Below are 27,475 nucleotides of genomic sequence, written 5' to 3'. Positions count from 1 at the left end.
TTACATTAAGTAATACAGATAGTAGGTTCTCTTCCTTACAAACATTTAAACAGTTTGAGCACTTAAAATCAGGGATGGTGATGTGTTCTGTTGAATATATGTTATATTTATTTAACCTTTATTTAACTAGGCAAGTCAGTTATGAAAAAATTCTTATTTTACAATGACGGCCTACCCCGGCCAAACCCTCCCCTAACCCGGTCTATGCTGGGCCAATTGTGCGCCGCCCTATGGGACTCCCGATCAAGGCTAGTTGTGATGCAGCCCGGGATCTAACCAGGGTCTGTAGTGACACCTCTAGCACTGAGATGCAGTGCCTTAGACAGCTGTCACTCTGGAGCCTGGGAAAATAGTGTCTAAAATGTTCATGCATTGAAACATCATCTGGATTCAAATTCATTCTAATGTGGGAGATGGGGAGTCTGATGACACAGGAGTATACTCATCCATGGGATCAATAGTGGATGGCCGGGGTAGGCCGTCCACTGCAACCCGTCGATGAGAATGGGGGCGTGCTTGGTCTGCTTTTTCCTGTAGTCCACAATCAAGACAAAGGAGATGATTGTGGACTACAGGAAAAAGAGGACCGAGCACGCCCCCATTCTCATTGACGGGGCTGCAGTGGAGCAGGTTGAGAGCTTCAAGTTCCTTGGTGTTCACATCACCAAACAAACTAACATGGTCGAAGTACACCAAGACAGTCGTAAAGAAAGCACAACAAAACATATTCCCCTTCAGGAGACTGAAAAGACTTGTCATGGGTCCTCAGATCCTCAAGAGGTTCTACAGCTGCACTATTGAGAGCATCCTGACTGGTTGCATCACTGCTTGGTATGGCAACTGCTCGCACTACAGAGGGTAGTGCGAATGGCCCAGTACATCACTGGGGCCAAGCTTCCTGCCATCCAGGACCTCTATACAAGGCGGTGTCAGAGGAAGGCCCTAAAAATTGTCAAAGACTCCAGCCACCCTAGTCATAGACTGTTCTCTCTACTACCGCACGGCAAGCAGTACCGGAGGGCCAAGTCTAGGTCCAAGAGGCTTCTAAACAGTTTCTACCCCCAAGCCATAAGACTCCTGAACATCTAATCAAATGGCTACCCAGACTATCTGCATTGCCCCCCCCCCCCCCTCTCTCTTTTACACCGCAGCTACTCTCTGTTGTTATCATCTATGCATAGTCACTTTAATAACTCTACCTACATGTACATATTACCTCAACTAACCGGTACCCCCGCACATTGACTCTGTACCGGTACCCCCCTGTATATAGTCTCGCTTTTGTTATGTCCTGTTATGTCCCGTGTGGCTCAGTGGGTAGAGCATGGTGTTTGCAACGCCAGGGTTGTGGGTTTGATTCCCACGGGGGACCAGTACGGAGAAAACATTTATGAAATGTATGCATTCACTACTGTAAGTCGCTCTGGATAAGAGCATCTGCTAAATGACTAAAATGTTATTTTACTGCTGCTCTTTAATTACTTGTTACTGTTATTTTTTATTCTTATCCGTATTTTTGGAAACTGCATTGTTGGTTAGGGGCTCGTAAGCATTTTACTGTAAGGTCTACACCTGTTATATTCGATGCATTTTTGATTGGAAAGACAGTTACTGCCAAAGCTCTGTGGTAATGTGTCGCCCCCTTTTGGTCAGCATTGGGTCTGACTGCAGTTGGGACCTCAGCAGCCAAGTGATAGAGCAGGGCTAGTGTCCAACAGTTTGAATGGTGAAAACATCTGTATCTACCAGTCCTGGGTTCAAATACTATTTAAAATGTTTCAAATGCTTTGAGTGTTTTCTCTAGCCTCCCAACTGTCCCAGTTGGGCGGGGTTTACAGTTTCGAGACTATTTCATTGGTTCAATTGGGCCACGCATGCTCAATCAAGCCCAGGTAAAGTAGGCTATTTAATATGATTTCAAATAATATTTTAACCCAGGACTTTAATCCACACTGTAGAAAAATATATTAAGACTTTAAAATTATGAAACAAAAATACAGTATATTTTTACATGCCGATTTATTGAACTTTACTCTGTGCTTATATCAACACTGAGTCATTGACACAACCTTGTGAGAGAGGACAGAAACACAAGATGTCTGTTTAACAGTTGTACAGCCTGTTGAGACGGATGATGTCGCTCTGGCTCATCTGGGAGGCGTTGCCGATCTCCACGTTCTGGTTGGGGATGGGAACCATGGTGGGCTGGTTGTTCTTGGAGAAGGCGTACCTGCAATCACATCACACCATCATGAACACTTGGGATGAGTGGGGGTAGGCTTACTATATTATTATATTTTTGGGCATGGTTTTATGCTTATCTAGACAGGTTAGAAGTAGAGGGGGTCAGATAGACGAAAGGGACACAGTAGGAAGGGTGGATCTAAGAACATAAAGTTAAATTCCACATAAATAACATGTGCTAGGAGCCGGGTGTCTTACTGTTAGACCACAGGCTCTGTACAGAATTAGAATTCTATGAGGCTGCTTAGACAATTATTCAACTGACTAAGCATCTACTGGAGTGAAAGTGGTAAAACAATGGTGACTAACCTGTGGTACTGCATGACGGAGTTGTAGTCATAGGCCGTTCCCTGGTTCAGGGTGGCGATCTTGTTGAAGTTGTGCTCCATGCCTGGAAGAGAGAGAATATATTAGATTCACCTTGCCCTAATAAATAAATGCAACGGTTGGTGACCGATGCAACAGTGTGTGTGTTTGCCTGCATATGTACTGTACATGTTTGTGTGTGCATGTGGACATTCATAGAATATAATAGAGTGTATGTACATGGCTATATGGGGACATGTGAAAGGGATCCTACCGGACTGGACATTCTGGAGGAGAACACGGATGTGATTGTCACGGTCGCTGCGGGTCTGCTCGTGGTTGAAGCCCAGGGCATGGAGGAGCTCATGCTGGGTGGTGCCATGGTACACACAGCCGGAACGGCTCAGAGACACAACCTGGGCATTGCCAGAACGACCAACATAGGACCAGCACCTGCCATGAATGGGTTGGACAGAGTTGTAACAGTGCAATTAGTTTTAATTGTCTCTGTCAGACCCACACAAATGTACTTACACACACACACACACACACACACACACACACACACACTGTTACCAGAAGTGCGTCATGCCTTATAATGCAGTTTCATGTCTCACACTGAACTGTCCTAACCAATAATGTATATAAACCCTGGATGACTGACACTGGGTGTTGTATTGAAGGCCCCCGCAGCAATATTGATACTCGTCCTCCATTGTAATTACTTGGGGGAAAAAATAGAAATGCATTTATTAAAGGTGCAATATGCAGAAATGGCTCTGCCATTTCCTGGTTGCTAAAATTCTAATAGTTTGGCTTATTTCAGTTTGTGACAGAACAAGCACTCAGCGTGTAGAGAATCATTGTACCATCTAAACTGCTGTGACATACAGTGGGGGAAAAAAGTATTTGATCCCCTGCTGATTTTGTACGTTTGCCCACTGACAAAGAAAGGATCAGTCTATAATTTTAATGGTATATTTATTTGAACAGTGAGAGACAAACTCTCCACCATGGCCAAGACCAAAGAGCTCTCCAAGGATGTCAGGGACAAGATTGTAGACCTACACAAGGCTGGAATGGGCTACAAGACCATCGCCAAGCAGCTTGGTAAGAAGGTGACAACATTTGGTGCGATTATTCGCAAATGGAAGAAACACAAAAGAACTGTCAATATCACTCGGCCTGGGGCTCCATGCAAGATCTCACCTCGTCGAGTTGCAATGATCATGAGAATGGTGAGGAATCAGCCCAGAACTACACGGGAGGATCTTGTCAATGATCTCAAGGCAAGCTGGGACCATAGTCACCAAGGAAACAATTGGTAACACACTACGCCGTGAAGGACTGAAATCCTGCAGCGCCCGCAAGGTCCCCCTGCTCAAGAATACATATACATGCCCATCTGAAGTTTGCCAATGAACATCTGAATGACTCAGAGGACAACTGGTGAAAGTGTTGTGGTCAGATGAGACCAAAATGGAGCTCTTTGACATCAACTCAACTCGCCGTGTTTGGAGGAGGAGGAATGCTGCCTATGACCCCAAGAACACCATCTCCACCGTCAAACATGGAGGTGGAAACATTATGCTTTGGGGGTGTTTTTCTGCTAAGGGGACAGGACAATTTCACCGCATCAAAGGGACGATGGACCGGGCCATGTACTGTCAAATCTTGGGTGAGAACCTCCTTCCCTCAGCCAGGGCATTGAAAATGGGTCGTGGATGGGTATTCCAGCATGACAATGACCCAAAACACACGGCCAAGGCAACAAAGGAGTGGCTCAAGAAGAAGCACATTAAGGTCCTGGAGTGGCCTAGCCAGTCTCCAGACCTTAATCCCATAGAAAATCTGTGGTGGGAGCTGAAGGTTCGAGTTGCCAAACGTCAGCCTCGAAACCTTAATGACTTTGGAGAAGATCTGCAAAGAGGAGTGGGACAAAATCCCTCCTGAGATGTGTGCAAACCTGGTGGCCAACTACAAGAAACGTCTGACCTCTGTGATTGCCAACAAGGGTTTTGCCACCAAGTACTAAGTCATGTTTTGCAGAGGGGTCAAATACATATTTCCCTCATTAAAATGCAAATCATTTTATAACATTTTTGACGTGCGTTTTTCTGGATTTTTTTGTTGTTATTCTGTCTCTCACTGTTCAAATAAACCTACTATTAAAATTATAGACTGATCATTTCTTTGTAAGTGGGCAAATGTACAAAATCAGCAGGGGATCAAATACTTTTTCCCCCCATTGTATCTTTAATAAACAAAAATATTGTATTTTCAGCTGTTTAAAGCTGGTGTACAAAACTGAAAGGCGAAGCATAGAAATAGCACACATAGAATAGGTCTACCGCTTCTTAGTGTTTGCTTTCAACGAGAATGACTCAAATCTCTATGTGAATTTGGTCAGATTTCCCAAAAAGGTTTGACACATTTATTATTTTACAGACGGCTTAATGCATCATTTTTAATTATATTGTGTGAGCTAAATATACAAATATATACAAACATTTTGCTTAAAGTAGAGAGTGCTAATGTTACTGTCCCACTGCAAAAGAATACTTAAATACATGTAATTTTGTCGAAAGAGGAGGAAGGGAAGCGCTACTAAGGTACACAATAGTAAATGTTGGTAGACAGAAGGTGCTCTTTGGTAAAAGGGGTGAGTTGGTCATCAAAAAGAAAGGAGGACCAAGGCACTCTTCTTATAATTGATTAAAATGCCTTTATTAGTATGGCATGTTCAATGGAAACAATGTTTTTTTTTTTAAACGACGTGTTTTTCGGCTGCATGGCCTTCGTCAGGGAATACAAAGAAATAATACAATGTTCTCTTTTTAACAGCGTTTCCAAATTAACCCTAATTTGAAGAGGGAGTGGTTAAAATTGATTGGACAAACCTAGTAAGCAATACTATACACACATGTAATTTTGTCCTTGAAATATTTAACTGAAATACTGTAGAATTCTATCATTCCTATTGAGGACTGCTCTAACTGGGGAGGGCCAATATGGCCGACCAGTGGCTTCAAAGCTTCTCACTGGCCAACACATAGCATCTGCAGTCCAGGGTTCATATATATATATATATATATATATATATATATGATTGGTCCTAACTCAGCCTGGTTCTGTACGTCATAAAGATCCTCATGTAGAATAGTAGGACCTATGAATTATATGTAATTCCATAGTGCACGTACCCGTTCTGGGACTGGATGTGCAAGAAGTCTCTTTGGGTAGTGCGCTTGATGAAGTTGATGCAGGAGAAGCCTGCAAAGGACTGCAGACCACGCTCAATGACTTCCAGCTCCCTGGTGGCTGGCAGGACACAGATGGGACAAGAAAAACTACTGTTAAAAAACGACTACTGTATCATGAAACTTGCTACACAACACAGTTAATGGGGAATAATAGATTACATGTAATCCGTTACATGTAAGGGATTACAACAACCTGTATCTGTAATCCGTTACATTGCCAGCAAAAATGTTGTAGTCTGATTACAGATATTTTTGAAAAACCAAATGATTACTTCCAGGATTTCTTTAAATTCAGAAAGGATGTTTGCAAAAAAAAATCATTGACACTTCTCTGTTTTCTCAATGACATTCAAATCAGCATTGAAAAAAGGCGCAAGTTTAAATTTATTCCACCTGAGCGAGTCTGACCACAAATCAGAGACCACTATGATGACACAAAATCTGTTTGATGGATCACGAGAAAAGAGCAGGAATTGGCTTTGTAGGCTAAAGTCCAAGCTCTGTCTTCCAATGGTGCGATTGCTGTCGGCATCCAAATATTAGAGGTAAGGATGACAGCAGTGGTGTAGTCTACGGCGATACGGATATCCCTTATTATTCATATCTACATAGCGCATTGATGTGAATCACACTGCTGCTTTTTCATGTAGCTAAATGCGCCTTGCGGATTGTGGTTGTTGAGTATGGCTGTTCACAATTCTAAATATGTATTTGAACCCAATAATGGTTGAATTCAATAAGTTTACGCTGCCTATCAATCATTGTTTTTGAAACCAGTGAAAAATGCGCTCTTGCAACAGCTGCATAGTGCGGATCGCAGCCTATGGAATGAAGTGGGGCTTTTATTGCTCAATCTAATTCATGTTGATAAAAAAATCCATAGGCCTAATGGACACATGCTCAAACTCGCACACTTTTGATAGACTTAAAGAGGTAATCTGTAGTTGCTACATTATTCTTTTTAACATATAAATTCTATGTATGTATATATATCCATTGATTCTTGAAAAATATAACTTATAAATGCCGTATGAGCTTAGTTCAACTGTCACACTCCATGAGATCCCAAAATATAATCTTGTTTTTCTCCAATGTTTGTAAAAAATTCTAAATGTGAAGAAACACTGTATAGCCTCATAACATGGTTAAAACAGTAATTTTGATATCATGGATGGTCAGTCCTTGCATCCATAGCTCTGTCTATTAATCCGAGAGGTTACATTTCTCCAGGCCCATCCCTCAGCTTTTTACCAAAACATAGGCGGGGCGAACGTTTTGTTATTGTTTCATCTGTGGATTTCCCTTTAAACAGCTGCATATTATCAAGATAGAAAAGTGCCACCCACTAAAACATAAACCATAGGCCTACAGAAAATGCAGCATATTGCATTTATTTTTCACATGTAAATAGTACTTTTCAGTAGTGCTCAAAGCATGCCATTCCATGAGCGCAGCATTTATTTTTTTACTTGAATCAATGAGCCCAATCAGTCCTCCATAAAAACAAAAGCATAAACAACAGAGTAGGGCTTGCCAATAAGTCTTTCGTTTTGGGGTTATGCTCAGATAAAACAACATGGCTAATCTTTTATTTACATATTTCCAAGTCATATTCTTGAAGATCAAGGGGTACATCATGTATTGTAATGACTGGAATTCTGATAGACTTTCTTTTTAATGTAAAGATATCATTTAATCGTATTATTATATGTAGTAGAAAGCGATGGGTTAGAAGCCTACATAACCAACCCATAAAGTAAAATGTAACATCCATATATGGCCAGCTATGTAAACTTTAACATTGATTTAGCCTGCAATAGATGTTGTTCAACTGGTAACATACATTTTTGTCTTCTTCTAATGCCTCTTAAGGGGAAAGTAATCTAAAAGTAACTGAATGTAATCAGATTACAATACTGAGTGTTTGGGTAATCCAAAAATTACGTTACCGATTAGAATTTTGGACAGGTAATTAGTAACTGTAATGGATTACATTTAGAAAGTAACCTACCCAACCCTGGCCAGTAATGATTAGTTGTTACTTATACGGCCTACTTATATAGCTTTATACAGTAGTTTGGGACTCATGTACAGATGTAGGATCTTAATATGTATTGTAAAAGGGCTTCTGAAGTTTATAACTTACACTTTAAAATGTAAGACTTGATTTGCGCTTTTTTTTTATATCAAACCCTACAAAAGAAATTCCATTAATTACAATCCACATTTGCTGTTGCTGCAGGATTATTTTCCTGCTCTAGCAAACTAGCTGAAATTAATATCCAACATCGTTAAATAAGATATCATCATGACATGGTACTTACAGTACTGGTTGGCGATGACGTAGGGCACATAGACTCTGCCGTCGCTGGACTTGGGCCACATGCAGCCGCGAGATGTGCAGGGGTCGGCGTTCCTCTCAGCCTCGTTGACGTAGGCGATGTCATCCACAATCAAGGGCTCGTTGCGGGTATGCACTGGAGGGACGGGGACAGGACGTCAAAGTGTGACACCTTGGATCAGTTTCCCTGATACTGATTAAGCCTAGTCTTGGACTGAAAAGCAATGCGATAATGGATTGTTTTTTCTAATAAATCTTGATTTAATATTTCATATCACTCATAATGTAATCTGAAAGTGTTGGTGGGTATTGTATATCACAATTTAAAAACTGTCTTACCAACATTCCTGTTGGCTTTCTCCAGCAGCTCAGAGACAGAGAGCTCCTATGGCACCATGCAGCAAAGACAGAGAGAAAAAATGACTTTGACAAATCAGCAAACACCTTACTATGAATAGTTAGATTGTTTCACAAAATATGTATGCATACGTCCATACTTACATGGACGAACACACACACACATGCATGGATGCAGACACGCAACACATACAGTAGAACGTTTAGTAGAGTTTTACTCACCTCCTCGGCCCAGGCGGCCACTACAAGCAGGGCCAGAAGACCCAGAGAGTACTTCAATGCAGACATGTCAACAAACAACCTGCAGGGTTAGACACTGTCAATAACTCTGAATACCACCACAGAAAGTAATTGACTTACTGTAACCTTCCTGTAGTACAGGTGTAGGATCTTAATTTGATCACATTGTTGTTACAGGAAATGCAAACATGTAGTATTTTCAAGGCTTATAAGGCTTCTAAAGTGTGTAATTTCCACTTAAAAATGTTAGACTTGATTTGCTCTAACATAAAATGTATCAACTCCTACATACATGTCCATTAATTATAATCACCTTTCCTTTTGCTGCAGGATTATTTCCTGCTGTGAGAAACTGGTCAAATTAAGATCCTACACATGTAGCTTGCATGACATAGCTAGAGAATGCAAAGCACATGAACAACACTCTTACCTTTCGGGAAATGAAGTGAAGTTAGTTTACTGGTCCAGACACTGCACCTTATATAGTGGAATCTACCGGAACATTATCCATTTTTGGACAGTTTGGCAATGACATTGAAAACACCCCTTTCTGCTGATAAGATGCAGGTATGTTGTCTCGATGACATATGGCTAATTCTCACACCAATCAGAAAAGGTTAGAAAAGCCTTTCCTAACTTCTCTATTCCTTGAAAATGCTATTTAATATTTTGCAAATACCCATGGCCTGAGATATGTCACTAAGATAATCATGAAACCAATAATAATCATGAAACCCCTGTGGATTACTTGTTGGCTATTACTAGCAAAGCATCCAGGACTTCTATTTCTGTAAATAGCCTAAACGAAAAGCTTTGGCTATAATTTCTCTGGTTATTCAGCAAGTTTCCTCTATCAGCATCCAGCCCAATATCATTGTGAATAGGCTTAGAAGTTCTGAAAAAGGTGGCAGTACTCATTTTGGGTGCCAGGATTGTTTATATTTATGTGCAGGAGCTCCACAATACTTTTGAGCTAATATTCTATAAGAGGAACAGGAGCTCAAGCAGTAGAACTTTGAGGTGCCGGTACTCAGCTCCGGTGAGCTCCTGCCCAAGTCAAGCACTGCTCCTGAACTTATTTAGGCTTGCCATAACAAAGGGATGGAATACTTATTGACTCCCAAGACATTTCAGCTTTTCATTTTTTTGTAATTTCTAAAAATTTCTAAAATCATAATTTCCACTTTGGTTATTGTGTGTCAGCTAGTGACAAAAAAAATCTAAATGTAGTATGTTAATTTCAGGCTGTAACACAACAAAATGTGCAAAAAGTCAAGGGGTGTTAATACTTTCTGAAGGCACTGTAAGTAAGTAAGTAAGCCTTGTGCGAGCCAGAACTGCCCACAGTTTTACAGTACTGCTCAATAAAATTATTGATATGAGGTAAAATCAATTAAATGAATATACATTTAGGTTCATTAACCAATGTCAGCAAAGAGTTGAGCCTAATCTTTATCATTTGAAACTTTGACGTTATGACATTGTATAGACCTAGTATACTGTATATATATTCATATGATATGAGTCATTAGCCAAACTATGCATTTTTTTGATAAGCAGTCACAACTGTTTGCCCTTTACTGTGACAGATTTGACTGCACAACACTATGGAAGCCAGTTAATCTGCGACTTCAAGTTGTGTCTTGAATGTTGGCTAATGCTGTATATTTCATATACATAATATTACGTAATTTTTTACATTTATCTCAGATCAACAGATCAACAATATAATATGGCTCAAGGGTGGGTGGGAGGTGTGACCTTTTCTGTCCAATGAGGACATTTCTGTACAATATTAACTATTAGGGGAACCAATTAGACCCTTCTGACACATGCAGAAAATACTTGGATGTTGGTGTAAATGTCAGTGTGAAGCCAAAGGCTCAGAATCACACGACAATAACTTTTCTATTGTGAAGAATTGGGACATTTGAGTGTCCTAAATCACTATTATTTGTGAAATGTTTTTTAAATTCCTAATACTAGCTATACCTAGTATTATTTTTCTTATTTTACTGTAGCTAAATGAATAGGTCTTATATTTTATAAGAGCCAGAGAGGTTCTCTTTGGAGAAGCTAGCTAATACAGCTTTAAAATGTTGAAAGGCCAGAAGAGAAGGCGGTACATTTCCTTGTTAATCCCACAACGCGGTGCGGGGAAGATGGCGGCGGTTTTAGAAAGGAGTTTCATAGAAATAAGTGGGTTTGAGAGGGAAACCCTACCAACATTCCGGGAAATAACTGTAAACCTAGGTACATCTTCATGGATATTAAAAGAACGATCCGCTCTTTATTTGCTCAAATGAACGGTTTATATGACAAACTGTGTATAGAATGTGGTCGTGAGTGACTCACCATGCATGCTAACTATTGACATGTAGCTGGCGTGTGGCTAACAAGCTATATTGCTAGTTAGTATGATAACGGTGTCCTCTGCAGGTGCATTTTGTTACCCCCGAGCTCCAACCTAAACCAAAGTTAGCCAACCGTACTGTACGCCGCTTTAGCTACACCTTACGTCGAAATCATGATCAAGTATCGGTATCCTGGTGCATGAGTTGTTGTTAGCAGCTTTCCATAGTCTGCACGTTTTACAGCGTAGCATGAGTAGCGTTAGCTTCCAGTTCATGAAAGTCAATGCTAGACAATTGGTTTTATAGTGACATGCAATCTAACACAAATGATTTAACTCATTTATTGACAGCTGTCTTTTAGTTATCGGGCAAAGAGAGCGTTGTGATGGTGCAAACCTAACAAGTGGTCAACCACCTGTCAGACCTAAATAGTTTGAGACTGTCAACAAGCCAAGCCACCATGTGAAAGCTTCTATTGGAACTGACCAGAGGTCATGTGTGGTTTCTCGACAGGTCTGAATGCTCTTCCTGGCAGTGTGATATACCCAGACAGCGCAGGAGGCTTTCACTATGAGGGAAGTGGAAAACTCCTGTCCATCACAAGCAACAGATTCATACACTGGTGAGTTAAAAAAAATATACCTTTATTTAACTAGGCAAGTCAGTTAAGAACAAATTCTTATTTTCACTGACAGCCTAGGAACAGTGGGTTAACTGCCTTGTTCAGGGGCAGAAGGACAGATTTTTACATTGTCAGCTTGGGGATTCGATCTTGCAACCTTTCGGTTACTAGTCCAACGCTCGAACCACTAGGCTACCTGCAAGTTGTGCTTGGTATGTATGTATGTATGTATGTATGTATGTATGTATGTATGTATGTATGTATGTATGTATGTATGTATGTATGTATGTATGTATGTATGTATGTATGTATGTATGTATGTATGTATGTATGTATGTATGTATGTATGTATGTATGTATGTTATGTATGTTATGTATGTTCTTATATACCTTTGGTCATGTAGTGTATGTGGACACCTGCACGTTGAACATCTGATTCCAGATTCATGGGCAATTATGAGGTTGGTCCCCCCCTTTGCTGCTATAACAGCCTCCACTCTTCTGGGAAGGCTTTCCACTATATGTGGAACATTGCTGTGGGGACTTGCTTCCATTCAGCCGTGAGGATAAGCGAGGTCGGGCACTGATGTTGGGCGATTAGGCCTGGCTCGCGATCGGTGTAACCAATTCATCCCAAAGGTGTTCGATGGGGTTGAGGTCAGGGCTCTGTGCAGGCCAGGCAAGTTCTTCCACACCGATCTAGACAAACCATTTCTGTATGGACCTCACTTTGTGCACAGGGAAGGGCCTTCCCTAAACTGTTGCTACAAAGTTGGAAGCACAGAATCGTCTAGTACAGTGGTTCCCAAACTTTTTATAGTCCCGTACCCCTTCAAACACTCAACCTTCAGCTGCGTAACCCCATGCACCAGGGTCAGCGCACTCTCAAATGTTGTTTCGTATAATAACACACAGAAATATGAGCCTTAGGTCATTAATATGGTCAAATCCGGAAACTATAATTTTGAAAAGAAAACATTTATTCTTTCAGTGAAATACGGAACCGTTCCATATTTTATCTAACGGGTGGCATCCATAAGTCTAAATATTGCTGTTACATTGCACAACCTTCAATGTTATGTCATAATTACGTAAAATTATGGCAAATTAGATCGCAACGAGCCAGGCGGCCCAAACTGTTGCATATACCCTGACTCTGCGTGCAATGAACGCAAGAGAAGTGACACAATTTCCCTAGTTTAATATTGCCTGCTAACCTGAATTTCTTTTAACTAAATATGCAGATATAAAAATATACTTCTGTGTATTGATTTTAAGAAAGGCATTGATGTTTATGGTTAGGTACATTCGTGCAATGATTTTGTGCTTTTTTCGCAAATGAACTTTTGTTAAATCATCCCCCATTTGGCGAAGTTGGCTGTCTTTGTTAGGAAGAAATAGTCTTCACACAGTTTGCAACGAGCCAGGCTGCCCAAACTGCTGCATATACCCTGACTCTGTTGCACAGAACGCAAGAGAAGTGACACAATTTTCGTAGTTAAAAGAAATTCATGTTAGCAGGCAATATTAACAAAATATGTAGGTTTAAAAATATATACTTGTGTATTGATTTTAAGGAATGCGTTGATGTTTATGGTTAGGTACACATTGGTGCAACGACAGTGCTTTTTTCGCGAATGCGCATGTTAAATCACCCATTTGGCGAAGTAGGCTATGATTCCATGATAAATTAACAGGCACCGCATTGATTATATGCAACGCAAGACAAGCTAGATAAACTAGTAATATCATCAACCATGTGTAGTTAACTTTTTAGCGACAGGGGGCAATATTCGGAAATTCTGATGAATGACGTGCCCAAATTAAACTGCCTGCTACTCGGGCCCAGAAGGTAGGATATGCATATTATTAGTAGATTTGGATAGAAAACACTCTGAAGTTTCTAAAACTGTTTGAGTGATGTCTGTGTATAACAGAACTCATATGGCAGGCAAAAACCTGAGAAAAAATCCAACCAGGAAGTGGTTTGTAGTTTTTTTCAACTGATTGCCTTTCCAAACTACAGTGTCTGTGGGGTAATTTTGCACTTCCTAAGGCTTCCACTAGATGTCAACAGTCTTTAGAACCTTGTTTCTTGCTTCTACTGTTACTGGGCAGAGAATAAGAGCTGTCTCAAGCCTGGGACCAGTGAGTTGTTTACTGCGCACTCACACAAGCACGCCGCTCCTTCTTTTTCCACTGTAATGAATACGCTATTGTCCGGTTGGAATATTATCGAAGATTTATGTTAACCTGTTAGGGCTAGGGGGCAGCATTGACACGGCTGATAGAATACTTAGAATTTTATTGTCACGAATTGCGCCAAGCGCGTGACACTTCTTTACTATTTCGGATAGTGTCTGGAACGCATACGAACAAAACGCCGCTATTCAGATATAACGATGGATTATTTTGGACCAAACCAACATTTGTTATTGAAGTAGCTGTCCTGGGTGTGTATTCTGACGAAGACAACAAAAGGTAATGACATTTTTATAATAGTAAATATGATTATGGTGAGTGCTAAACTTGCCGGGTGTCTAAATAAGCGAGCCCGTGATGCCTGGGCTATGTACTTAGAATATTGCAAAATGTGCTTTCACCAAAAAGCTATTTTAAAATCGGACATATCGAGTGCATAGAGGAGGTCTGTATCTATAATTCTTAAAATAATTGTTATGCTTTTTGTGAACGTTTATCGTGAGTAATTTAGTAAAATGTTAGCGAATTCCCCGGAAGTTTGCGGGGGGTATGCTAGTTCTGAACGTCACATGCTAATGTAAAAAGCTGGTTTTTGATATAAATATGAACTTGATTGAACAAAACATGCATGTATTGTATAACATAATGTCCTAGGGTTGTCATCTGATGAAGATCATCAAAGGTGAGTGCTGCATTTAGCTGTCTTCTGGGTTTTGGTGACATTATATGCTTGCTTGAAAAATGGGTGTCTGATTATTTCTGGCTTGGTACTCTGCTGACATAATCTAATGTTTTGCTTTCGTTGTAAAGCCTTTTTGAAATCGGACAGTGTGGTTAGATTAACGAGAGTCTTGTCTTTAAATAGCTGTAAAATAGTCATATGTTTGAGAAATTGAAGTAATAGGATTTTTAAGGTTTTGAAAATCGCGCCACAGGATAGCCGTGGCTGTTACGTAGGTGGGACGAATTCGTCCCGCCTAGCCTAGAGAGGTTAAAAAGCCCCTAAGGATTGATTGTAAACATCGTTTGACATGTTTCTACGAACGGTAATGGAACTATTTGACTTTTCGTCTCGGGTTTTGCGCTCGCGCATTATGCCTTTGGATTAGTGATCTGAACGCACTAACAAAACGGAGGTATTTGGACATAAATATGGAGTTTATCGAACAAAACAAACATTTCTTGTGGGAGTCCTGGGAGTGCATTCCGACGATCAGCAAAGGTAAGTGAAGATTTATAATACTATTTCTGAGTTTAGTTGACTCCAGAACTTGGCGGGTAACTGTATAGCTTGCTTTGATGGCTGAGCTCTGTACTCAGAATATTGAACAATGTGCTTTTGCCGTAAAGCTATTTTGAAATCTGACACAGCGGTTGCATTAAGGAGAAGTGTATCTATAATTCTTTCAATAACTGTTGTAAATTTTATCAACGTTTATGATGAGTATTTTTGTAAATTGATGTGCTCATTCACCGGAAGTTTTGGAGGAAATACATTTTCTGAACATCACGCGCCAATGTAAAATGGGGTTTATGGATATAAATATGAACTTTATCGAACAAGACATACATGTATTGTGTAACATTGAGTCCTGGGAGTGTCATCTGATGAAGATCATCAAAGGTTAGTGATTTAATTTTAGCTGTATTTCTGGTTTTTGTATTTTAAATGTTTTCTTGTTTAGGCGCTGTCCTAACATAATCTAATGTTATGCTTTGCCGTAAAGCCTTTTTGAAATCGGAGAATGTGGTTGGATTAAGGAGAAGATTATCTTTAAAATGGGATATAATAGTTGTATGTTTGAGAATAGAATTGAGATTTTTGTTGTTTTGAATTTGGCGCCCTGCTATTTCACTGGCTGTTGGCAGTGTGTCCCGCGGGTGGGACGCTAGCGTTCCACATGTCCCAGAGAGGTTAACTAGTGATTATGTTAAGATTGATTGTTTTTTATAAGATGCGTTTAATGCTAGCTAGCACCTTACCTTGGCTCCTTGCTGCACTCGCATAACAGGTAGTCAGCCTGCCACGCAGTCTCCTTGTGGAGTGCAATGTAATCGTCCATGATCGGTGTCCAAAAATGCTGATTACCGATTGTTATGAAAACTTGAAATCGGCCCTAATTCATCGGCCATTCCGATTAATCGGTCGACGTCTAATGGAGAGAGCTGTGTTGTCCTTGTTAATGCAGACAGAGAAGCGCTCCAACTTCTTAATCGTAGCCTCAATTTTATCCCGCACATTGAATATAGTTGCGGAGAGTCCCTGTAATCCTAGATTCTGATCATTTAGGTGAGAAAGAAATCATTACCCAGATAGGCCAGTCGTGTGAGAAACTCATCATGCAAGTGGTCAGACAAGGGAAATTATGGTCAGTATTTGTAATTTTTTTTTATTGAACCTTTATTTAACTAGGCAAGTCAGTTTAGAACAAATTCTTATTTACAATGACGGCCTAGCAAAAGGCAAAAGACCTGCTTCGGGGACGGGGCTGGGATAAAAAATTATATATATACATGCATACATACATACAACGTCTAGCTGCTCGAGAGCACCCTTACCTGCTGATCTATAAATTATGTCTCCGTAATCTAGCATGGCAGGATGGTCATCTGAATCAGGGTTAGTTTGGCAGCTGTGGTAAAAGAGGAGCGATTACAATAGAGGAAACCAAGTCTAGATTTAACTTTGGCCTGCAGCTTTGATATGTGCTGAGAGAAGGACTGTATACTGTCTAGCCATACTCCCAAGTACTTGTATGAGGTGACTACCTCAAGCTCTAAACCCTCAGTGGTAGTAATCACACCTGTGGGGAGAGGGGCATTCTTCTTGCCAAACCACATGACCTTTGTTTTGAAGGTGTTTAGAGCAAGGTTAAGGGCAGAGAAAGCTTATTGGACACTAAGAAAGCTTTGTTGTAGAGCGTTTAACACAAAATCCAGGGAGGGGCCAGCTGAGTGTAAGACTATCGTCTGCATATAAATGGATGAGAGCGCTTCCTACTGCCTTAGCTATGTTGTTGATGTAAATTGAGAAGAGCGTGGGGCCTAGGGTTGATCCTTGGGGTATTCTGTTGGTGACAGGCTGTGGCTGAGACAGCAGATCTTCTGACTTTATACCCTGCACTCTTTGAGAGAGGTAGTTAGCAAACCAGGTCAAAGACCCCTCAGACACCAATACTCCTTAGCCGGCCCACAAGAATGGAATGGTCTACCGTATCAAAAGCTTTGGCCAAGTCAATAAAAATAGCAGCACGACATTGCTTAGAATCAAGGGCAATGGTGACATCATTAAGGACCTTTAAGGTTGCAGTGACACATACATAACCTGAGCGGAAACCAGATTGCATACCATAAAGAATACTATAGACATCAAGAAAGCCAGTCCGTTGATCATTGACAAGTTTTTCCAACACTTTTGATAAACAGGGCAAAATAGAAATAGGCCTATACCAGTTAGAATCGGCTTGATCTCCCCCTAAAAATAAAGGACGAACCATGGCTGCCTTCCACGCAATGGGAACCTCCCCAGAAAGGAGAGAGAGAGGCTGGTCGATGATAGGGGCAGAAACTTTAAAGAAGGGTCTAAACCATCTGACCCAGAGGTTCTTTTGGGGTCAAGTTTCAGGAGCTCCTCTAGCACCTCGAACTCAGTGACTGCCTGCAGGGAGAAACTTTGTAGCGGGGCAGGGGGAAAGAGGGAGAAGCATCGGGGATAGTCACATTAGAAGGGGTGGGAGATGAGGAAATGTTGGACGGGCAAGCAGGCATGTCTGAGTCAAATAGGAATCCTGACTTAATGAAGTGGTGATTAGAGCTCCGCCATGTGCTTCTTGTCAGTAACAACCACATCAACTTTAAGGGACATGGGCAGCTGTGAGGAGGAGGGTTTATTCTCCAGGTCTTTAACAGTTTCCAGAACTTCTTGGGGTTGCACCCACAGAGAGAGAGAAATGCTCCTTAAAGTAACTAACTTTGGCCTTCTGGATAGCCCGAGTGCACTTCTCATTTGCCTGAACGAGAGCCAGTCAGCCTGAGTATGTGTGTGCCGAGCCTTTCGCCAAATGCATTTCTTGAGGTGGAGTAACTGCAAGATCACGGTCGAACCAAGGGCTGAACCTGTTTTTAATTCTCATTTTCTTTATGGGGGCGTGTTTGTTAACAATACCACTGAAAATATAAAAAAAGAAGGTCCAAGCGTCTTCGACAGAGAGGATCAAGCTGATTCTATACCATTTTAGAGGCCAGTTCGTGAAGGAAGGTTCGCTCATTAAAGTTTTAGGTGTCTGACAAATCAGGACAGGTCATTTCACTGTGCAGCCATTACGAACACAGGCAGTAAAACAGTGATCACTAAGGTCATTACAGAAAACACCAGACTGATACCTATCTGGATTATTTGTGAGGATAACATCAAGAAGAATAGCCTTTTCTGGGTGTTTGGAGACATACCTTGTGGGATTGGTAATAATCTGAGGAAGATTTAGGGACTCCCATTGCTTTAGCACTTGGTCAGGTGGTTTAAGCATGTCCCAGTTTAGGTCACCTAGCAGGACAAATTCAGACTTAGTGTAAGGGGCCAAGAGAGAGCTTAGGGCAGGTAGGGTACAGGCCGGTGCTGACGGAGGACGATAGCACCCAGCAATAGTCAACAAAGACCTATTTGAAAGTTTAATACTTGAAACCAGCAAATCAAATTGTTTGGAGACAGACTTGGTGGAGACAACCGAGCACTGAAGGTGATCCTTGGTAAAGATTGGCACTCAAGATCTGTCTTGCCGAAAAAGGTTATAACCAGAAAGGTTAATATCAGTATTCAAAACACTTACTTAACCACGTCTCAGTAATGACCAACACATCTGGATTGGAGCTGTGAACCAACACTTTCAATTGATCCATTTTAGGTAATAAGTTTCTAGTGTTAACCTCTCTAGGGAACAGCCAGTGGAATCCTGTGGCGCGTTATTCAAATACCTTAGAAATGCTATTACTTCAATTTCTCAAACATATGACTATTTTACACCATTTTAAAGACAAGACTCTCGTTAATCTAACCACACTGTCCGATTTCAAAAAGGCTTTACAACGAAAGCAAAACATTAGATTATGTCAGCAGAGTACCCAGCCAGAAATAATCAGACACCCATTTTTCAAGCTAGCATATAATGTCACATAAACCCAAACCACAGCTAAATGCAGCACTAACCTTTGATGATCTTCATCAGATGACACGCCTAGGACATTATGTTATACAATACATGCATGTTTTGTTCAATCAAGTTCATATTTATATCAAAAACCAGCTTTTTACATTAGCATGTAACGTTCAGAACTAGCATACCACCCGCAAACTTCCGGTGAATTTACTAAATTACTCACGATAAACGTTCACAAAAAGCATAACAATTATTTTAAGAATTATAGATACAGAACTCCTCTATGCACTCGCTATGTCCGATTTCGGTGAAAGCACATTTTGCAATATTCTAAGTAGATAGCCCGGCATCACAGGGCTAGCTATTTAGACACCCACCAAGTTTAGCCCTCACCAAAGTCAGATTTACTATAAGAAAAATGTTATTACCTTTGCTGTTCTTCGTCAGAATGCACTCCCAGGATTGCTACTTCAATAACAAATGTTGGTTTGGTTCAAAATAATCCATAGTTATGTTAAAATATCCTCTGTTTTGTTCGTGCGTTCAAGACACTATCCGAAGTGTAAAGAAGGGTGACGCGCCCGACACGTTTCGTGACAAAAAAATTCTAAATATTCCATTACCGTACTTCAAAGCATGTCAACCGCTGTTTAAAATCAATTTTTATGCAATTTTTCTCGTAAAAAAGCGATAATATTCCGACCGGGAATCTGTGTTTTAGTACAAAGAGAGAGAAAATAAAAACATGGGGTCGCCTCGTGCACGCGCCTCAGTCTCATTGTCCTCTGATAGACCACTTACCAAAGGCGCTAATGTTTTTCAGCCAGGGGCCGCCTCGACATCATTCAGCTTTTTCCCGGGTTCTGAGAGCCTATGGGAGCCGTAGGAAGTGTCACGTTACAGCAAAGATCGTAAGTTTTCAATAAAAAGAGTCAAGAAGCCCAAGGAATGGTCAGAGAGGGCACTTCCTGTACAGAATCTTCTCAGGTTTTTGACTGCCATATGAGTTCTGTTATACTGACAGACACCATTCAAACAGTTTTAGAAACTTTAGGGTGTTTTCTATCCAAAGCCAATAATTATATGCATATTCTAGTTTCTGGGCAGTAGTAATAACCAGATTAAATCGGGTACGTTTTTTATCCGGCCGTGTAAATACTGCCCCCTAGCCCTAACAGGTTAACGTGCAGAAAACCCAGGCTTTTACGGGAACAGAAATCAGTGAAGCACATATCAGAGCACAAGTCAGAATTGGGGCTAGCAACAGTAGATGGGCAGGGTGTGCATGCACATTTCCAGATATCATCAACAGTAATACTATCCTCTCCTGTGCTGGTTTCCAGTGGTTTCCAGTGGTTTGCAGAAGAGGATGTCTTCCTTAATTGACCCCCCCATAAACGTAACAGACATATACCAGGAGCTGTGCCAGGCCCACCTTGTCTGTTGACTCATCCAGCTGTAACGCATAGAGTTCACTGGCTTGTATGCAAAGCAGTAATTGTTTCAAAATATCTCCTGCCATGTCACTGATGTGTTGTGAAACAGTGTTGTTTGATGAAGGCATTGTCTGTATAGTTTTTGGGCCTTTCCCCCCCAGCATTGTACCAGCCATATCCACGGCAGCAGGAAGAATTAAGTCCTCCACAATAGTATGGGGCTTGCCTGTCCTAGCCAGTTGGTAGCTCACCATAAAAGACTGTTCCAGCCCCTTCTCATTAAAGGTATCTGTTGATTTTAATCATGTCTTACTACTTGAAAGTTGTCTTAATTCTCGCTCAAAAAACTAATGTGGCTTATTTTTTGAATTGGCATGTTTTGTTTCTAAATGTCTGCGCAAGAGAGAAGGTTTCATCGAATTGTGAAATAGTACTTTTGCACTTATAACACACTGTGGCTGAGGAAAGGCACTACTCCCGAAATATGTGAACCCCAAATCAATGTAATTCTCATCATATTTGCGCCTCTTCGATGGTCCAACGTCCCTGTCTGTTGTTCGGTGCTTTCCCGGGTAAGGGGGCAGTAGCTCTTCGGCTGCATCAGATTCACAACTGTCAGTGTCCATGCTAGCTGCGCTAACAACAAATGTAGAATTACTGATGTTAGCGTTTGATGTGCTTGTGGAAGCAGAACAACTTGTGTCGTCAACATGTGCAGGTGTAGTACTGCTGGTAGTAACAGTACTACCAGTAGAGCTGGCATGTCTATGGACGCGGGCCTTACTAAATGCACTGTTTGAAAATGTGAAGAAAAAAAATATATATATATTTTTTATTAATCACATTTTTATGGGCCGTACCCCCGGGGTTAAATGTGGAAGACCCATTTCAGTTGAATACATTGTTGGACAACTGACTAGGTATCCTCCTTTCCCAATGGCGGCGAGCTTTACGCCACTCCAGCTGATGCTTGGCATTGCGCATGGTGATCTTAGGCTTGTGTGTGGCTGCTCGGCCATGGAAACCTATTTCATGAAGCTCCCAACGAACAGTTCTTGTGCTGACGTTGCTTCCAGAGGCAGTTTAGAACTTGGTGGTGAGTGTTGCAACCGAGGACAGACGATTTTTACGTGCTTCAGCACTCGGCGGTCCTGTTCTGTGAGCTTCTGTGGCCTACCACTTCGTGGCTGAGCCGTTGTTGTTGCTCCTAGACGTTTCTACTTCACAATAACAGCACTTACAGTTGACCGAGGCAGCTCTAGTAGGGCAGAAATTTGACAAACTGACTTGTTGGAAAGTCAGCACCGTCCTGACGTCCTATGACGGTGCCACGTTGAAAGTCACTGAGCTCTTCACTAAGGCCATTCTACTGCCACTGTTTGTCTGTGGAGATTGCATAGCTGTGTGCTCGATTTTATACACCTGTCAGCAACGGGTGTGGCTGAAATAGCCAAATCCACTAATTGGAAGGGGTGTCCACATACTTTTGTATATATAGCATACTTCTGATGTACTCTCTTTTGTTTCTGTTCTGTCTTTTTGTGTTTTTATCAACGCTGGCATGTTAAGTATTCATAGCCAGTCTCTGTTCTATGACATTAGTCTTCCAGACTGTCGTAGACCTGGACTAGTCATGAGGGACCACTGCTTTGAAGTAAACTGCTTAGCGATTTCGACGCCTGTCTCGAGGCTCCGGTATCAAACATAACATCACTATGTACTGTTAGGTTCTAATTCTGAGTAAAACACTCAACGGACATTATGAAAGCTTAACCAAGTTTATTCTTCCCAGAGGATCAATACAGCTGCATTAGACAAAACATGTTTCCACCACCACAAGTGTACATACTCCAATATAGGCCCTCCTCCTCCTCTCCAGTCCTAACATCAATTATGGTTCGACAGGAAGAGGGTAATAGGGTATTAAACCATCATTTCTCCCTTAAGGGGATTTGACCTGACCTCAACCCCTGATTTGCTTAATCCACAGATGTACACCCGTATCCCCTATAGCAATCCTATGACTTCCTCCCGTCCACCCAGCACATCCCAAAGCCATCTGGCTCCTACAGATAACCATTAACTTCTGATGTAAAAACCAGTCTCTAGGATAGCCATGTTCCAAGTTTAACCAAGAATCTAACAGTACCACTGTATGTGACACGGGTTCTATCACACAGCATCCAGACTGAGAATCCATACAATGCAGCTGGCACTGACCCAGGCTAGCTTTCATATGTCAATGCAGAATTGAGGCCTGAGGCCTTTATTGGGATTGACGTACTGTCTCATCTACGTCTTCTCTCCAGGTCCACCTCCGGGGACACAGTGCAGCTGGTGGAGCAGTCTCTGGACACCAACCTACTGAACAATGCTGTTAAACTCAAGATCACACACTGCCCTCTGCTGCCCGGAGGCGTACACGTCCAGGAGACCCTCAACAATGTCACCATCCTCATCGTCACCAACCAGACTGTGCACCGGTTGGTGCTGCCACACCCCACACGCATGTACCGCAGCGTAAGTCCCTCATTAGGATGCTTTTACACCAAAATGCATGAATCGTATGTCCGACGCAGTGGAGTGGGGAGAAATTATTTGTGTGAAACATTCTGTTTTTAATTGGTTGACGTAATCAACGTTCTTACTTTTCTGACAGACAGAGCAACACAACCTTTTCCCAGCACACTGTGCTGTATACAAAGATATTTTTTCTCCCTTACCTCTCTCCTACAGGAGCTGGTGACAGAGCTCCAGATGCAGTCCATATTTACAGACGTGGGGAAAATGAGTCTGCAGGACCCGGCCCACAGCGCAGTCATCCCCAGCCCTGTGGGCCAGACAGTAGGCCCCACCGCCTCAGCAGCCTGGCTCAGCCACCAGGGAGAGGCCCATTACGCCCTTGCATCACCTGCAGGGGGTATCCTGGTCGTCACACTGCCCCAACACGACACAAAGGCCAGCTTGACCATTCTGGAGCTGAAGACAAGCTCTGTGATGCAGAGACTGGCTGGCTGGATGCCAACTGCCATCAGGTTAGAAGACATGTTTTTTGCTTCATTAATAGATTGAGTCTGGGTCCATGTAATCACCCCGTTGTGTAAACCAACCCTGGTTCTTTTGTTCGTGTGTGTGTGTGTGTGTGTGTGTGTGTGTGTGTGTGTGTCCTGTCCAGAGGTGAGCAGAGCCCTGGGGACCTGGCCCTGAGTCTGGCTGTGAGGGAACTGGAGGACGACACCTTCATCTTGGCTCTGTGTCAGGACCATAAACTACGCATGTGGTCCTATAGGGTCAGTCCCATAGAGAGATTGTTCTATTGAATTCTGTTGTCAGAAGCATGGCATTTTGGGGTCCCGAGTGGTGCAGCGGTCTAAGACACTTCATCTCAGTGCTAGAGGCGTCACTAAAGACCCTGGTTCGATTCCAAGCTGTATTACAACCGGCCGTGATTGGGAGTCCCATAGGGTTGTCCGGGTTAAGCTTTGGCCGGGGTAGGCCGTCATTGTAAATAAGAATTTGTCTTAATTGACTTGCCTAGTTAAATGAAGGTTAAATAAAATAAACATCCTGTTAAAGCTGAGATCTGTGAAACAGTGCCACTGGTCTCCCCAAGAAACGTAGAACAAAATAAATGGTAGTACATACATACTCTGCCGTTTTATCCCATGTGCAATGATTTCTGAGGGAATAAGTGTTATTTTTTTGTTAAAGTGACGTCTCTGTTGTAATATCGCAAATGGACATAGCAGTTTCACCCCAATGGATTGCAACTTTATGTCCTTTAGAGGAAGGATGTTGAACTTTTTCATTTGGATCTAAAAGTAGGCCTAATTGATTAAATGATGAGGAATATTAACCTGGATATCAACAAAATAAATAATTTTAAAAAATCTAACTGAAACCGTTTTTTGCTAACATGGGAAGTCCCTCCTTCCCTCACCCTACAGGACCAGGCATGTCTGATGGAGGCTGACATGTTGGAGTACATGCCAGCGTGCCGGGGGGTGAAGCGTTCCTCAGGACAGGGCCATCGGCTGCGGCTAGCCTTCTCCTCCACGGGGCTGTGTCTGGCCATCTACCTGGCCGTACCTTCCAGGGGACAGTTCACTGTGCTGCAGCTGGTGGCCACAGACAACAACCGCTACAGCCTGGACCACATCTCCTCACTGTTTTCCACACAGGTAACTGAAGGAGAGGTCTGGAGGGTGTGGGTAGGGGTTGTCTTTGCGGAAGAATGTGTGTCGGTTTGGAATGTGTCTGGAATTTTGATATTGTGTGTTAGTTAGCGGAAAGTCTCATCTCAGTAATATAATGTTTTGTCAGCCTGACTCCTCTCCTGTGTGTCCTGGTGTGATTAGGAGACACTGGTGGACTTTGCTCTCACTTCTACGGACATCTGGGGCCTGTGGCTGGACGATACCAACCAAACCGTGGTGAAATACATCAACTTTGAACAGTGAGCATGACATGTTTCGATTATCCTTTGGATAGTATAATGGACTTGTATGCCTATATATCAAGAGATGATCTCTGTAACATTGTGAATTTAGTTTTCTGGGGGGAAATGAATATAATTTGGAGTGTTGTCCATTTCCTACTCTGCTTACCTCCATTGTGACGTTACAGTTCCACGGCAGGTCAGTGGAACCAGGTCTTTGTGCAGCCTGCCCCTGAGGAAGAGGTCCACATCGGAGCAGACCAGGACCCCAGGGTAAGACAGCACCACATCATTCATCACTGATATCAAATGGGATTTGAATTGATTAATCTGATTTCATTTATTAAATTAACGGATTAATCAGAACCTGATTTGATGACATCGCCCTCTATCCAAACATCATTGCAATTTATCAGTATCCTCCTATTCCATATTGTCACTATTGTGCCTACCCACATCAGAAAAAAACTCATATCTATTGTGTTATGACAGGAGACCTACCTGGACATGCTCTTCTCCCCCCTGAGATTCACTGCCTCTGCTCTAGTCAAAGCCCTACAGATTTACAGGAGAGGCACAGAGCGAATCACTGATCTCCCCTGGGAGACCCTCAAGAAAGAGGTGACGGTGGCTGTGGAGAAGGAGGTAAGCTAGACCAGGCTCCCTGCTTTCTGCGTATTCTCTCTCCATCTGACTCACACACACACACACCGTCTCATTCTGACTTTTTTCTCAGCTTGTTTCTGCTACGTTTCCTACATGTATGACTCTCTCCCGCTCTAGCTGCAGAGCAGTGTGACAGAGTTTGAGTTCAGCCAGGAGGAGTACAGGCAGCTACAGGTGGAGTTCTGGTCCAAGTTCTATACCTGCTGTCTACAGTACCAGGAGGCTCTGGCCACACCGCTGGGCCTGCTGCTCAACCCACATACACACATGGTCTGTGTGCTGAAGAAGGTACAGATTGGAAGAGCGACTACATTCTTGCATATGTTTAGTTGATTTGGGACCATGTGACCCAAAAGGGGACAAAGGAAACCTGGTCATTTAAAACATACTTTTTTCATGTTTCATATTAAAATAATTTTGCTGGATTGCAGTCAATAATTGACTGTGTTTGATCCAGGGCTTTGTGTCATTCCTGGTGCCCTGCTTTGCTGTGGAGCACCTGTACCTGTCTTTTGATGAGTACCTGTTCTCAGAGGAAGAGACACCCGTGGCTGAAGGTAAAGACCTCTCTCATTCATCTGTGTCTACTGAGAATGTATAGTAGCCATTTTAGATCCAGAGAGCTCTTTACCTACTGGGTTTTTGTCAAGTGTAGCCATTCTGGCTTTAAGTGGTTCAATGTGAATTTGTTTCTCCTTGTTGAAAAGGTAGACATTGTTTGCCATTTTGGCTCTGCAGGACTCCCTAACTCATCCCAGTTTCACCTCGTACCATGTTTCCCTATGTCCAGACCCGGAGGTTGGTCGTGACGTGCTGCAGCTGGTGCAGTGTCTGAGGCTGGTGAGTGACGCGGTGCCGGGGGACATGGCCTATGAGATGGAGAAAGCCCTGGAACATCTCCAGTCACCTGAGAGGGCTGCGGAGATGGTGCTGGAGAACTTACTGGCCAACGACAAGTCAGTACGCACACACCTCAACAGTTTTTGAAAATGACTATGTACTGTCTATGGAGGCCAGTTGAAAGTCAATTAATGATTTGGGAAAAAATTGTCATAGGAAAAATAATTTCAACCAACAAATGTTCTTGACCTCCTATGGGTCATTCACATGCAGGCATTGCCGTGCTATGTGGAGTTTCGTGACTGACTGTTATGCATATTTCATTCCCATCGTAGTGAGAATGTGATCGAGGACATCCATAACAAACTACAGGATGTCCGTAACCCTTTGGCAGCCATGGCCGTGCTGATCAGAGAGATGGACCTGGAGACTGACTCGGAGCCAGGAGAGGGGTCTCTCACCATAGGTAAGACCTATATAATATTATACCATGCTATACCTACCACACTATACCATGGCTAATATACAGTACCAGTCAAAAGTTGACACACCTACTCATTCCATGTTTTTTTTATTAAACATTTATTTTTTTTAAAAAAGATGACTGCTATGGTGTGTGGTCATCCACACCCCCTGCTATGGTGTGTGGTCATCCACACCCCCTGCTATGGTGTGTGGTCATCCACACCCCCTGCTATGGTGTGTGGTCATCCACACCCCCTGCTATGGTGTGTGGTCATCCACACGTGGAATCATGTAGTAACCAAAAAAGTGTTAAACAAATCAAAATATATTTCAGATTCTTCAAATTAGACACCCTTTGCTTTGATGACAGCTTTGCACACTCTTGGCATTCTCTCAACCAGCTTCATGAGGTAGGCACCTGGAATGCATGTCAATTAACAGGTGTGCCTTAAGTTAATTTGTGGAATTTCTTTCCTTAATGCATTTGAGCCAATCAGTTGTGAAATTAGCCCTATTTAGTAAAAGACCAAGTCCATATTATGGCAAGA

At 42.1% G+C, this 27,475-nt stretch overlaps 2 protein-coding genes across 3 annotated transcripts in view; one reads left to right on the top strand and one right to left on the bottom strand.

Moving 5' to 3' along the window:
• Positions 1–2,002: 2,002 nt before the first annotated feature.
• On the bottom strand, positions 2,003–9,253 carry LOC106561547 (high choriolytic enzyme 2). The gene is made up of 8 exons (XM_014125625.2): positions 9,182–9,253; positions 8,734–8,812; positions 8,494–8,539; positions 8,138–8,290; positions 5,754–5,871; positions 2,825–3,003; positions 2,554–2,635; positions 2,003–2,230 (listed from the first exon to the last, which is right to left on the bottom strand). The coding sequence occupies exons 2-8, from the start codon at positions 8,797–8,799 to the stop codon at positions 2,104–2,106; spliced, it is 771 nt and encodes a 256-aa protein (XP_013981100.1). The 5' UTR covers positions 8,800–8,812; positions 9,182–9,253; the 3' UTR covers positions 2,003–2,103.
• Positions 9,254–10,707: 1,454 nt separating this feature from the next.
• The window catches only part of LOC106561546 (nuclear pore complex protein Nup160), a 33,878-nt gene continuing 17,110 nt past the window's right edge, over positions 10,708–27,475 (top strand). Inside the window, exons 1-13 of one of the 2 annotated variants that reach the window (XM_014125623.2) lie at positions 10,708–11,004; positions 11,619–11,727; positions 22,828–23,038; positions 23,255–23,553; positions 23,694–23,808; positions 24,466–24,699; positions 24,877–24,974; positions 25,145–25,229; positions 25,449–25,601; positions 25,740–25,910; positions 26,080–26,179; positions 26,413–26,578; positions 26,798–26,928. In XM_014125623.2, coding sequence (XP_013981098.2) covers positions 10,848–11,004; positions 11,619–11,727; positions 22,828–23,038; positions 23,255–23,553; positions 23,694–23,808; positions 24,466–24,699; positions 24,877–24,974; positions 25,145–25,229; positions 25,449–25,601; positions 25,740–25,910; positions 26,080–26,179; positions 26,413–26,578; positions 26,798–26,928 — 2,029 coding nt within the window. In that variant the 5' untranslated portion in view covers positions 10,708–10,847. The remainder of the gene's footprint in view (positions 11,005–11,618; positions 11,728–22,827; positions 23,039–23,254; positions 23,554–23,693; positions 23,809–24,465; positions 24,700–24,876; positions 24,975–25,144; positions 25,230–25,448; positions 25,602–25,739; positions 25,911–26,079; positions 26,180–26,412; positions 26,579–26,797; positions 26,929–27,475) is intronic. The other variant, XM_014125624.2, reaches the window with a different exon arrangement.

This window comes from Salmo salar, chromosome ssa10 (genome assembly GCF_905237065.1).
Source record: "Salmo salar chromosome ssa10, Ssal_v3.1, whole genome shotgun sequence".
Taxonomy (NCBI): domain Eukaryota; kingdom Metazoa; phylum Chordata; class Actinopteri; order Salmoniformes; family Salmonidae; genus Salmo; species Salmo salar.
This window is presented reverse-complemented; position numbering and strand designations above follow the sequence as displayed.

Bases quoted from the DNA above. Each gene is read 5' to 3' on its own strand.
- LOC106561547 (XM_014125625.2), bottom strand. From the start codon at position 8,799: ATGTCTGCATTGAAGTACTCTCTGGGTCTTCTGGCCCTGCTTGTAGTG. The intron at 8,291-8,493 runs GTAAGACAGTTT...CCGTCCCTCCAG, and splicing joins GAAAGCCAACAGGAATGTTG to TGCATACCCGCAACGAGCCC. The intron at 2,231-2,553 runs GTTAGTCACCAT...ATGTGATTGCAG, and splicing joins TCCGTCATGCAGTACCACAG to GTACGCCTTCTCCAAGAACA.